Here is a 13,423-nt window from a genome sequence, read left to right as displayed (position 1 = left end):
TACTACAAGTTAAACATAAAACGTATTTATCTCTGGAATATAACAACTTATTTTAATTTTAATTAAATAAAATAAAAGAATAGTCATTTTCTCTTTATCTTTCTCTGTCTTCCTCCTTCCCCTCACGCCCTCACAATCTCGTCTCTCTTTCTCTTTCAGTTACCCACTTACCCCCTTTAGAGCACATACATTGTTGACTTGTGCTTGCTGTCAAGTGGTGCTTAACCTCTCAAAATACCCACAATGTTAACTTAAGCTTGTTGTCAAGTTGAACAATAACTTGACAGAGGTCACATATGTGACCCCTTGGTCATTTGGCTTCCTTGAGGTAATGATGAGTGGGGGAATGTGCAAAGATGAATTAGATGATTTTAATTATTTTTGGATGGGAAAATCGAATACAAAATCTGTTATTGCGGTTAGTCATAGTGTTAATTATTTTGCCAAAATTTTCTGATTAATTAATTGCTACTTAATTTATGCTCATTATTTGATAATAGTATTTAAAAGTAAATGCTAATCGCCTCATTTTACTTCCTCGTCTCATTTTTCTTGTTTCATTTAACTAATTTTGTGAGAGTTTCTTAGTTAACTTAGGGGAAAAACGAGACAAATGGAGTGACGATAATGTCAATTAATAATATAAAAGATGAACAATTTTTTATCATTATCGATATTGTGTGTTAATGATAAATTTTAGGGATGGTTGAAATTATTAATTGTGTAGGTGAGAGAATTTGATGTAGGATTTATGTAAAAAGTAGGTGAGAGAGTATGGTGACCTTGAGTCAAGGTTGTGGAAGAAAATTAAGGGTTTAAAGCAAGAGGTGAGTCAAGTTAGTGGAAAGTGAGGTGGAAGAAGAAGAAGGATGAGAGAGAAATTGTTTTACACTTCACCGTAGGTCAAGGATGCACATGGTCTTAGCCATCGACTCTGTCTATACTATATATTAAAAGATGTTCCTACAAATGTCTATATGCCACGTGGCGCTCTGCCTCAACTCATAAGTACATCCTATCAATCCACTTTCACTTGAAAAATGAGAAATATGTTTTATATAAGATTCGAACATGCGATCTCCAATTTCAACACTTGAGCATTATCCAATTTACCTATAAACTTTACATGTTATTTTTGCAAAATTAATATTAATACTATATAGAATATTATTTTGTGAAAATATAAACACAATTTCATTAAAGAATATAATAATTAGTTGATATTCACATAACAACCTCGGGCCTAATTTACAAATTTACCAAAAGTGGATTTACTCAAATACCCTCGGCCCTTCACTTATATAATAGAGATGCACGTGTCATCCTAGCAAGCTAAACGAGTACATGTGTTGTAGGCACATATTGGCGACTTTAATACTTCGTTTGCAAAGGCCATATATTTATATACTTCATATGTTCCCTAAACATTGCATTGCTCTTCCAAACCATGATTGACACTTTAATACCTTGAAAAAATTATAAAAGTTGATGATTGAAAAATACATGTTAATACGAATCTAACAAGAATAGAAGACCTTATATTACTACACTTTGTCTATCACAAAAGATGGCAAAAGATTTTAGTATGAATAGTGTAAAAATCAACATAGTACAATATTTGGAGAACGGATGAGATATTTTTAATTTGTAATCAAATACTGGTAACAAAATTGAAATATATAAAATATCAAATACACAATAAAAACAAAAATAAAATACATACTTGTAGTTCCTTAAACAATCACTTTTACCAAACAATCTCATGCAATAAGTTATGTTATCAATTTTCACACCTTATCAATTTCAGCTAAGTTATCCGCTTCCTCTCTCTTTTAGGAATAGTTAGTTTTGTCAAACAAAGACTTACTAAGGGGCGTTTATTTCACAGGATGAAACCTGAACTTATCTAAACTTATTGGAACTGATTAAACGTGATAGGAACTTATGGTCGTTATGGACCTGATAAGACCTGCTAAAGAGTAAATTGAGAGAATAAACTTATAAGACACGTTTAAACTTATTATACATAATTGCAATTTATCTGAACTTATTACACTTTAATTTATTTTTGAAGGTGAAGAGACCGCAGGGATGTTTAGTATTTGGTATGAAACGCGCCCATTCGTAAACCAAACTGTTTTTTAGAAGTTTGGTTTGGTTTATGATTTCAAAATTACGGTGTGGTTTAAGTTTTTTTAGACCGTAGTTTATGATTTGGTTTGGTTATTTAAAATTGAAACAAAACCAATCCGCATCAAACAATATTATACGTAGTACATAAGATACTATTTATTATTATTTTTTAAAATTAAATCCAATGTAAAAATGTCCAATAATAAATAAGATTTTTTTTTAAAGGTCAATAATAAATAAGATTTAGTGTTGACTTATGATTATTTTGTATATAAATTGATTTCCTCGAGCATTTTTTTTTATAAAAAATATAGTTAAACATTTATGTTATAAACTACTTTAACAAAAATATAAAAACTTACTATAAAAAAAAGCCATATAACTTTATCGAGTTTTGGTGGTCTGATTCAGTATGTAATATGGTTTGGTTTGGTTTGCAAAATGCCAAACGATAATTTACGATTTGGTTTGACTTTTTAGTTTCGTCCTAACCGCAATAAACTGGACATGTTCACCCCTAAGAGACTGCACCCTCAATTGTACATCGGCTAACTTTTACCTTTTTTTTTTTTTTTATAACTTTATAACTTGTTTTGATATAATTATAAAAAAAATTGATGGATAAACATTTTAAAAGTTACATGTTTATCTTTTATACACTATTAGCGATATATTATGTGAGATAACTTTTAAACATTTGTAGTTAATATTATTTCTAGTTAATATTATTTCTAGTTAATATTATTTCCTCGTTACAATAATTATTGTACATCAAAGATTTTATAATATCACACGGTGTGATAAACATTTTTAGTTAATTTTATTCCCTCGTTACAATATTGTTGTGTATCATAAATAAGATTTTACCATTTCACAATGAGCTAATCTATGTGTGAAAGGATAGGGAAAAAAAAGAGAAGGAAAACCCAAAGTTAAGGAAGTTTTGCAATAATTTGTCATTCCTCCCTCCACACTCAACAAACAAAGTCGTATTTCTTTGTGCCGCCGCGAGCACCCGTCTTCTCCCCCCCTTCTTTTCGTGCACTGCTGCACTCTAATCTTCTACCGGTAAATCTCTCTTCGCTTAATTCTGCAAATTTTCGATTTAGTGTTCACCTTTTCCCAATTAATCATCATTTTTTCATGTAAATTTCACCTAATCACATAGCAATTTTACTTCACCTCCCCAAACCCTAGAATTTCAATTTATTTACAGTACCCGGCTACACGTGAGTAATTAATTTTTTATCATACTGTTTTGATTTTCTTGTTCATTTCCTCCCAGATCTTTGTATGATTTTGTTGATAATGATTCGAAATTAATGCTGAATTGTTTGTGTTACTTTGTGAATTTGGGAGCGAGTTTTCACAATGTTGAGATTGTTTACGTATCAGGAGCTATGAGCAGCCGTTCAAGAAGGACTCTGTACGTGGGTAATCTTCCGGGTGATATTAGAGAGAGGGAAGTTGAAGATTTGTTTTACAAGGTATAATATTTAGGAATTTTGGCTTAAAATGTTCTTATTGTGTTTTTAACAATGCTATTATCATTGTTTACGCTTTGTTTGGTTCAGGGGATTTGGGAGGAAAAGGAAAGGGATGATTTATTTATTTATTATTATGTTCCCCTATTTGGTTTTAAAAATGACATGAGATTTGATTGGAAAGGAAAGGGAAATGGGAGGTATGCTCCTTTACAAAATTTTTACTGTATTTTCCGCCCAGTATTTAAGTAATTTGAGAGGAAAGTGAAAATTAAAAGTTGTCACTTACATTTCCTTTCTATTGCCTTCACTTCCTTCCATTAAACCGAACATTGGAAAATAAAATCACTTCCATTTCTCTTCTTTTCTCTTCTCTTCCCTTCCTTTCCTTTACTAATTTTGAACCAAACATAATGTTAACCATTAATTACTTGTATCAACATGTTTGGATGAAAAGATTTGAAGGCGCATTGAAGCACCTTCAAAATGTGATTACCCATTTTTGTCTATTTGGATATGGGTTGGGGTCCAAGATCTTTCCCTTTTAGTAATTATGAAATCTTAACAACTTTGAAAATTTTAGGAAAAATACGAGTGCTTCCCCCCTCTAATGTGTTTATTTGAATGCATTGGGTACTCCCTCCTCTAAAAGATTGCCCCATAGAGAAACTCCACTTTATTAATAGTTGAATGAAAAATGTGCACATGAGTTGGTAAAATGGACCCTTGAGAAGAGCGATAGGGAGATAGCAAGTGGGAAAAGTTACTAAAGAAGCTATGGGGCAAACAAATAGAGACACTCGAAAAGGAATATGGGGCAATATTTTAGAGACGGAAGGAGTAAATGTTTGTTTGTTGGAAATGCATCTGTTAACGAAGATTATATTTATAGTATGGAGTAGATGTTAAGTGCTTTTATGAGCTATTGGTGTTTGGTTTTCTCAAGTCTGTCTCTAAGATATGAACTGAGGTTTTTTTTTGTTCGTATATACCTACTAATTAAGATCTTATACATTCTTAACATAGAGCTCTTTTCTGTGGGCGAGTGGTTGGTATGATGGGCTACTATGTCAAGGGTGTACTTTTTCTTTTCTTTTCGGGGTACAGTTTTCGAGTATGTCTCAGTGATGACATCTTGGTCTGTGTAGTTAATTCCATCCTATTGATATTGAGGCTTTAATGTCTTTGTTGTCGTTGTTGTTGTAGTCATCAATTATGATGAAGCTTCTTAAACATCATCTCTCCTTTTTAAAAAAAGTCAAATACTAAAAAACAATTTGTTCTTATGATGTTGATGATTTCTTGTTTTAGTATGGACCCATTGCTCATATCGACTTGAAGATTCCACCAAGACCTCCTGGTTATGCATTTGTTGAGGTATAGCTTTTCTTATTCAAGAGATATTACCAGGAAAATTGTTAGCACATTTTCATGTGGCAGGCTGGCAGCATGATATTTTTGATTTTTTTTATATATATTTGCTGACGTAGGAGTAATTATTGCTTGTTTATAACAGTTTGAGGAAGCTCGTCATGCTCAAGATGCTATAGATGGCCGGGATGGTTATGACTTTGATGGGCATCGCCTGCGGGTTAGTCTATATTGCATGACCTGTAATTGTTTACAAAATGTATAATTTATTTTCCATAATGCATATTGATGTGAAAAATGTATTGTGTTGTTTAAAAGGTTGAACTTGCTCATGGAGGGCGTGGGAACTCATCATCGACTGATCGCTATAGCAGTCAAAGCGGAGGACGCCGTGGTGTTTCTAAACATACCGAGTATCGTGGTAAGTGCTGGATTTGATGTGTCTCCATGGAATTAATTTGAGTTGGTGAGCTATTATCCTTTTCTTACTTCTAGTCTACTACTGCCTTCTATGCAGTTGTGATAAGTGGATTGCCTTCTTCTGCTTCCTGGCAAGATTTGAAGGTATAGACGTATTTCAGTTAATATCTGTCTATCTCATGTTAATCTCTACATCTGCAAATTCATGCATGAGAAACTTTTTTTTTCCCCCTTCTATTGATGAGTGTGAATCTGACTGCCAATTTTCCTAGGATCATATGCGCAAGGCAGGAGATGTTTGCTTTTCCCAAGTTTTTCGTGATGGGGGTGGTAAGATACTTTCAGCCCTGAAATATTTTTTATGGAAGTTGGAATTATGCACTGCAGGGTATGCTTGAACTAATTTGGTGGCAGTTTTTAGTTACACCTTATTTAATGTAACACTACTTTTTTCTAAAATGTTTGTGAAACATATCACCTTTGGTGGGTGCCTTGCATAGCACTAAGGTAATAGTTAACCTTTGTTAAATTAGCCCTTTACCTTGTCAATGCAAAGTCGAATTGGCTGCAAATAGTTTCCTGTTCTACTATAAAAAGGGTGCAGCAATTGACTATTGGTGTAATGGTGAATGTTTGTGAACTGAGAGCTCTTATGCAGCATGCGGAGTAAGCTTGCAGAACTGTTGTGGCAATAATTTGGATCATACAGCTATTGGAAGTTGGTCCAAGGGATTTCCAGGGTGCTCTTTTGATAAGTTATAGAAAAATGCATTGTGGGGAAAAATTCTATGTCTATCACATTAAGTTTTTTGTTTTGATTCCGATTCATCCGCTGAAATAAAGTCCCCTTTTAATATACCTTTGCACTTAATCACTTATGGGAACAAACTCTCTCTCTTCCCACTCTTTATTTATGTAGTCTTCATGCTGTATGGATCTGGCCGAGAAGAGGGATAGGGCTTTTCTATGAGTTCAATTGACTTAAGTTTGATCTCCTTAAAACGAGAGAGGTTTCGACCCATTGAATTCTTAGCTGGGCTATAGTTTATTTTCTTCTTCTGAATTGGACTCATATATTATAGCTGCTCTGATTGTGTGCTTTTGGAGTCAGAATTGTTTTTAATAAGCTTTGCTTATGCCCCTTTGTCGTTTAAAAACTGCCTGCCCATTTGTTTCACCGGTGTTCATCTATGGAGAGAGGGTAGGACCGCAGGATTGCAGTAATGGGACTTCTCTGGACTTCATCTAACTGGTACTAGTTGTTGCCCAAGCATGCTTAATCTAACTTCCAGAAGGGATATGTTGGTTTAAGTTTGGTACTATCTTATTGAAGTGCCAACTAAGCCGAATGATTGAGGAAATGAATCAGAACCTTACTACAGAGGTTGGATAATTTGTAAAGTGTGTGGTGACCAAGTATTAGCTTAAGAAAATATTCACGGCATACCTTTCAATTCATTTTGTGATCCTAGTTTTCTCCATTCTCTTTCATATAGTTCTAATCCTATGTGAAATTCCGAACTTCAAAATATTGTGATTTTATGATGTAGGAATGTGAGTTGATTCCTGTTTTCTTTTGAGATTGGAGGTGGCAGCCATGCAGCCAACCTTTACGCTCACTTTCTCTTTTAGTGATTAGATTAACTACCCTCCATGCCTCATTGTTTGCCCCATTTTCCTTTTAACTCTTTTAAGAGTTGTGTTGGTGAGGTAAGTAGTTTTGGTTTTTTTGTATGTGGTAAAAATGAAGTAGAAAAGGATTTTGTGGACGTTGTTAATAACTCAGGAAATGAAACATATTTTTGGGACATACGTAAACAGAAAACGAGGCAACAAAGGGAGTAATTGTCAAGATCTACCCTTCAATGTTGTGCTCTTTATATTTCCCGTTCCTTCTTTTTTACAAGCCAACAGTCGTTCCACCTTCCTTGACTTTATGGTCACTTTCTCTCTCCCAAACCAGCATTCTTCTCTGTCCTCTACAATTTCAGGCCTGCATTTCCAATGATTTTCATCCCCACCACTTCTTCTTGCAAGCCCTAACATAGTTACATGTCTCCCTTCCCCCCCCTACTCCTTTCAACATGGGACCCATGCTAGTGCGGTAGTGCCTAGTGATTGGTCAACGCGGTCGCAACGCCTGGTGGAAAAATATGGGATTCCCCCCAGTATTATTGAATGTTCAGCCTTGAAATCTATGATTGTATTTGGTTTCCCCTGGTGTTCAACTGTTCATTGCATTGGAGAAGGTTGGTACCATCGAACCAACTCCACAAGCCATGACTATACCTATATTTGGCAAGTGGTACAACGACTAAGGTTGTTCAGTATTATTGAATGTTCAGCCTCAACGCGGTTGTAACGCCTGGTGGAAAAATATGGGATTCCCCCCAGTATTATTGAATGTTCAGCCTTGAAATCTATGATTGTATTTGGTTTCCCCTGGTGTTCAACTGTTCATTGCATTGGAGAAGGTTGGTACCATCGAACCAACTCCACAAGCCATGACTATACCTATATTTGGCAAGTGGTACGACGACTAAGGTTGTTCAGAACGGCACGCATTGGTCATTTAACGAAATTCCTTTTTTCATTTTTTTTAATAATTAGTGATGAGTTGATATTAAAGCACCTAATATAGGAACATAGTCTATCCTAATTACCAATCCCCCCCCCCCCCCTTTTTTTTTCTGGTAAACAATTATGTACTTATTGTACTTTTCTACTCCAGGTAAAATAGAAAGACTACTTGCGGGATGGGAATGCTAGTCTTCCTGATAGTATGTTAGGGTTAGTGATCTAAATAGTACAATATGAGCATGACCAGTAGGCGGATGTCTAAAAGTTACAGTAACCCTTGGGCATTTGTAGCATCCTAATATCCTATAGGGGTGTGTTGAGATAGAGAATACTGTTTGTGGATTGATACTACTTGGTAAGTGTTTATGGCCCAACACTGCCTGAGAAGCCTTTCTGATTATTTTTGCACCCACCAGGCTTCAAAGAATCTCATCTATAGGTTGATGGCACTCCCTCTGGTCTTCGATCACAGTATCGGTGCTTTATTTTGGGGTTCTTTTCCCTTGTCATTTGGAGAGGTGAGTTGTTGGGACAGTAAACTTTGGACCCTCTTGTAATTATGATAAAATTTTATTAGTATATATAGATCTTGGGAACTCAGACTAAATTTTATGCGTCAGATAGAGGCCAAGAAAATGGAGAAGGTGGTCTATGGAAAATCTGTTCATAGCTAGCATAAATTTGACTCAACTATAGAGTCTGCTCTAATGTTGAGGCCTGTTAAGGAAAATTGTTGTGGATTTTATTGAACCATTGTTACTGATAGTAGCATAACCATTCATTTAGAACTGTTGTCTCTAGGGGTGTGCACGGTCCGGTCCGGACCGGAAATTGGACCGTAACCGGACCGGAATTGGACCGGACCGGACCTGACCAATAGATTCCGGTTCGGTCCTTGGTCCTTGAAAATATACGATTTCGGTTTTCCGGTCCGGTCAAAACCCGGAATTTTCCGGTCCGGACCGGTGACCCTGAATATAATTTTAAAAATTTAAATCTTAGATAGAAGAGCCCAACTTGTAGCCCACGTACACTAATCTCCCCACACAAAAAAGACTTTGGATATTTTTTGTATGTCATTGGCCTTTATCCCCTTTAAATTAAGCTTATGATGTGATGTATGACATACTTAAAGAGAAATATAGGTTGTAAAAAGATAAAATTGTAAAAACAAATTGAGTTTAAGATTGTATTCGCAAAAATTAATAAAAACCGGTCCAAAACCGGACGGACCTGAATTTTCCGGTCCGGGTCCGGTCTGGACCGGATTATTTCCGATCCGGTCCTCGGTCCGTGAATGCTAAAAATTCCAGTCCGGTCCGGTTTTGTATCTGAAAGAAATCCATTACCTCTTGGCAGTCTGGCCGATAAGAGGGATTGGGCGTTTCTACGAGTTCAACTCACTTAAAGTTTGATCTCCCTAAAATGAGAGAGGTTTTGTCCCAATGATAACTCTTAGCTTATACTCCCTCTGTCCCTTAATACTCGACCTATTTTGACCGGACACGCTTGCCAATGCACAACTTTGACCACCAATTTCTTTAATTACATATTATAAAAACTTATAAAATATTAATATTTTGAAAATATATATTAAGATGAATCCAACAATATATTATATATTAACACTTGTTTTCATATACTAGAAATAAAATAAGGTCAAAGTGAATTATGTGAATAGTGCAAAAAGTCAAAACAGGTCGAGTATTAAGGGACGGAGGGAGTAGTTTATTTTCTTCTTTGAGTAGACTCTTATGTTGTTGCTGCTCTATTTGTGTGGTTTTTGCAAATAGCTGTGATGCCAGTTGTCTTTGAAGAACCTGATGTACTTGAATGACTGGATTTGGCATTTGCATCTCTGTTGACTAAAATGGCTGATAATTTTATGCGCAGGGACTACCGGGATTGTGGATTACACTAATTATGAAGACATGAAGAATGCTGTATGCTCGTCTTGTCTTTTTTTCTCTTCTTTGCCTCCTTCCTTTTGTAACCATGGTCTGCTAAAATTTGTAGCTACTTTTTTTACTGCAGATCAGAAAGCTTGATGACTCGGAATTTCGCAATGCTTTCTCCCGTTCGTATGTTCGTGTATGTATCATTATGCTGTCACTTGATGCTTGTTTATCATAGTAAACCTTAAATCTGTGCCACTGCTTCATCAGTTGAACTGTAGGTGCTATAGAACATATTCTGTATGTCCCTCACATTTCCTCTGCCTCTTGCCCCCCTTCCAATTACCTTCAGGTGAAGGAGTATAAAGGCAGTCGTAGTCCAAGGGGTAAGAGCAGAAGTCGAAGCAGGAGCCGTAGCCGTGGTCGTAGTTATAGTAGGAGCAGAAGCCCAAGGTTTTATTGTTTTCATCTGCAAGAATAAGTTTAAGTTAAATAACTGTTTTACAATGTCTGTGGGTCTTATTTTCTTACTCTTCATATTATGCAGCAAGTCTCCCAAGAAGGCCTCACGCCGTTCACCTGCTCGATCTCCATCTAGATCCAGGTCTCGCTCTCCATCTAGATCCAGGTCTCGCTCTTTGTCTAGGTATGCCATTTTCTACCCCTTCCGTAATGCTATTCCAGACTATTTTAATTGAATGCTATCCGTAGTTTTGTTCAGTATATCATTCATTATCATTACCCCATTGCCTCAAAAAGGCTCCCGCAAGAAGCGGGGTAAGGGGGTTTCGGGTGTACGCAACCTTACCCTAATGCAGAGAGGTTGTTTCCAATTGACCCAAAAGCGATAACGGGACGACAACGGGACGACCATCTTCTACTTCATGGAAATGAAGCGAAGAGGTTTTAAGGGCCATTTTGATTTAGTCCATTACATCCTAGAGCCAAAAGAACAAATGAATCTTTGGCTCCATCGGAAACCACAGGGGTGTACGCAACCTTACCCCTGTAGTTTTGTTCAGTATCTTGGGATTTATTTCGATAGGTGATAAAATTGAATGTCTAAGGTGTAGATGGTTTTGTGAAGATATTGCTTAAGCTGCAAGACCGCTTAAACCATATAAGTTTTGTTATGCCCTTGTCCAGTCTAAACTTTCTTATCTAGTATTTGATGTTCTATTGATGTTCCCTGCTTCACCCCCTTCTTTTGGGTGACAGGAGTGGGAAGAGTGGAGGTAGGTTTCCAACTGCTTCTCTATTGGTCCCACAATACCTCTACCCCTCCCCCCCTCCCACCCCCACCCAAAAAATAGTCTGAAAAAGAAAACAGAGCCTTAACCTTCGGGGTGAGTGAGGAATCGGAGGATGGGGACAACAAACAATTATGCAAAATAATTGTTCAATGTACTAATATATGTGGATAGGGTATGGCTCAGACCTTCTTAAACCATGTTGATTGAGTGGGAGGAATCAGAGGATGGAGACAACAAAAGCATTTTGCAAAGTAATTGTTAATATACTAATACAATGTGGAACTTGATAGGGTATGGCTCGAACCTTTTCAAACCCTGTTTGTTGTTACAGTGGGTGGTTACTGGGAAGATAATCTTCGTGAACTATTCACTTGTACTTGTCATTATGTCATGGATACTAGCACATCATTATCCTTGCTGGTGGTATGAATAGGAAGTGGGTTAGACTGCTTTCTTTTCCCCTTAAATATTTACGTGTGAAGGTTGCATGTTTGTTTGTTTAGATTTGGATATGTGCAGCAATGTGGGGATTGCAAATTAGGATCTGGATATTTGCGGCTTTATGGGATTGCAAATTAGGATCTGGATATTTGCGGCGTTATGGGGATTGCAAATTAGGATCTGGATTGGTTATATTTCAAATGCCTCTTTACTCTTTTGGTTGTGGAGGTATGCGGCTGTTTTTTTGAGTGGCAGCTTTGGATACCTTCATGGTCTGTTTGTTCTAATATATTTAGCATCACATGTCCATGGGTGCTAGATTTGGGACACAGAAGATCATGGACTGCTTTGTTAAAGCTGGAATACTGGACTAGTTGCTTATTGGATTTTGGAGCATTCTGGATTCTCTGGATATGACCGTACTATCTTGAAGGGATGCTCTGCTTCCTGTTTATTGATGCCTAAAATTGTAGTATGGTGCTGTTCTTAAAGGTTTATGTTTCAATGTAGAAGCTTGGTTGCCGGGTTTTAAAGATGTTAAAAGCTTTTATGTTTCTTATCCTCTTGCTAAATATAATCAATTTTTTTTTTTTCCTGCTTGAGTATGAATGTGGTAACACTGTCGTGCAAGAGGAATCAAGGCTTTTGGGTCAAGGTCTGAAACGTTGTTGAGGACATGTGGATATTAAATTGCGTTGTTTCTGGAACTTTTGCAGATCACGATCAAGATCCAGATCACCAGTGCCAGCTGTAAGTATATGTTTGTTGCTGCAGTAGCAGAGCCCATTTTGTTACTGGTTAAAAATGTTTGAATATAACCTATTCCACAGCAAATCATTTCCCGTGAGCCATTTTTTGGAACTCAAGAAGTGATTTGGCTGAAACTAGTTGACGGGTTCTATGCTAATTTTTTCTGAGGGGATAAGGAAATTATTACTCCGTATGTTAGTTAGGCTTGTTTTATGTTATTATGTCTATGTGCAGCAAAAGAAAAATTTGAGCAAAAGTCCCAAGAAGGTGGTTAGCCCAAGCCCTCGTCGGAACCGGAGCAAGAGCCTGAGCAAGAGCCCGAGCAGGAGCAGAAGCAGAAGCAGGAGCAAGAGTCCATCCAGGTACAAGTTTGCCGGATTGCCAATATTCTTGCTTTTGTTGAGCATTGCATGATATGATTTATTTATTTATTTAGAAATCATACTTAACTTGTGTGATTATAGGTAAAGCTACTAAGCTGTTTCAAGTACCCAATTGGTCTAAGTGGTGGGAGATCAACTGCACGTAGAGATATTGGGAGGAGGATGGTTTTTCTCAAGTATGATTATGTACTTAGCGCAGTCTTATTTTCTAAGTAATGCACTTTTATTGGCACTTCAATTCTGCTAATGGCAAACATTAGTATATTATTCTGATACTTATGATACTTATGATACTTATGATACTGGTTAAACATGAATTTGCTTCAGTAATTCCACCAGCCGTTTACTTTTGGTATGGATGATATGCGTTTCTAATCTCGAGATCATTTCATAGAAGCTAGTTTACACTCGATGTTTTGTTAAAATCAGTATCTTCTGTAGTTTTTTTCATGAATAGGAAATTACCCCTCCGCCCTTCAATCTGGATCGATTTGTGCATTCGTTGTTTAACATAACTGGTTGATGGTTGATGGTTGATGAAATCCAGTGATTAGTTTCAACCAAATTAGATACGGAGTGGTTCCAATAAATAAGGCGCTTGTGCTCGAAAAGTAATGTTAAATAGAGGCATCTTAGCCTAATGTATATTTTGATAAAATCAAGTTGATATCTTCGTTTTTTGAGTCGTTTAAGAGGGATTTCGTGGAACAATC

The 13,423-nt window shown here is 36.4% G+C and overlaps 1 protein-coding gene across 3 annotated transcripts; it reads left to right on the top strand.

Annotated features, from left to right (window-relative positions):
- The first annotated feature begins 3,041 nt into the window (after positions 1-3,041).
- Positions 3,042-13,072, top strand: LOC110796009 (serine/arginine-rich-splicing factor SR34). 3 transcript variants are annotated; one of them, XM_022001042.2, is made up of 14 exons: positions 3,042-3,201; positions 3,529-3,620; positions 4,929-4,994; positions 5,134-5,208; positions 5,307-5,409; positions 5,506-5,552; positions 5,681-5,738; positions 9,882-9,931; positions 10,023-10,079; positions 10,236-10,336; positions 10,431-10,529; positions 12,294-12,327; positions 12,562-12,689; positions 12,792-13,072. In XM_022001042.2, exons 2-14 carry the CDS (start codon positions 3,534-3,536, stop codon positions 12,793-12,795), a joined length of 909 nt encoding a protein of 302 aa, XP_021856734.1. In that variant the 5' UTR covers positions 3,042-3,201; positions 3,529-3,533; the 3' UTR covers positions 12,796-13,072. The 3 variants fall into 3 exon arrangements, 2 of the variants coding, with proteins under 2 accessions (XP_021856734.1, XP_056686579.1); XR_002535499.2 differs by lacking the exons at positions 12,562-12,689; positions 12,792-13,072 and adding an exon at positions 11,640-11,805 and having other exon boundaries at positions 11,897-12,327; XM_056830601.1 differs by lacking the exons at positions 12,562-12,689; positions 12,792-13,072 and having other exon boundaries at positions 11,640-12,327.
- The last annotated feature ends 351 nt before the right edge of the window (positions 13,073-13,423 follow it).

This window comes from Spinacia oleracea, chromosome 6 (assembly GCF_020520425.1).
Source record: "Spinacia oleracea cultivar Varoflay chromosome 6, BTI_SOV_V1, whole genome shotgun sequence".
In the NCBI taxonomy this organism is placed as follows: Eukaryota; Viridiplantae; Streptophyta; class Magnoliopsida; order Caryophyllales; family Amaranthaceae; genus Spinacia; species Spinacia oleracea.
The sequence above is the reverse complement of the archived record's forward strand: the minus strand, read 5'-3'. Positions and strand labels throughout refer to the sequence as shown.

What these genes read in the sequence shown, in the direction of transcription:
- LOC110796009 (XM_022001042.2), top strand. Translation starts at nt 3,534, where the DNA reads ATGAGCAGCCGTTCAAGAAGGACTCTGTACGTGGGTAATCTTCCGGGT. An exon ending in TTGAAGATTTGTTTTACAAG is followed by an intron (nt 3,621 to 4,928) that starts GTATAATATTTA and finishes TTCTTGTTTTAG; the next exon opens with TATGGACCCATTGCTCATAT. An exon ending in CTTCCTGGCAAGATTTGAAG is followed by an intron (nt 5,553 to 5,680) that starts GTATAGACGTAT and finishes CAATTTTCCTAG; the next exon opens with GATCATATGCGCAAGGCAGG.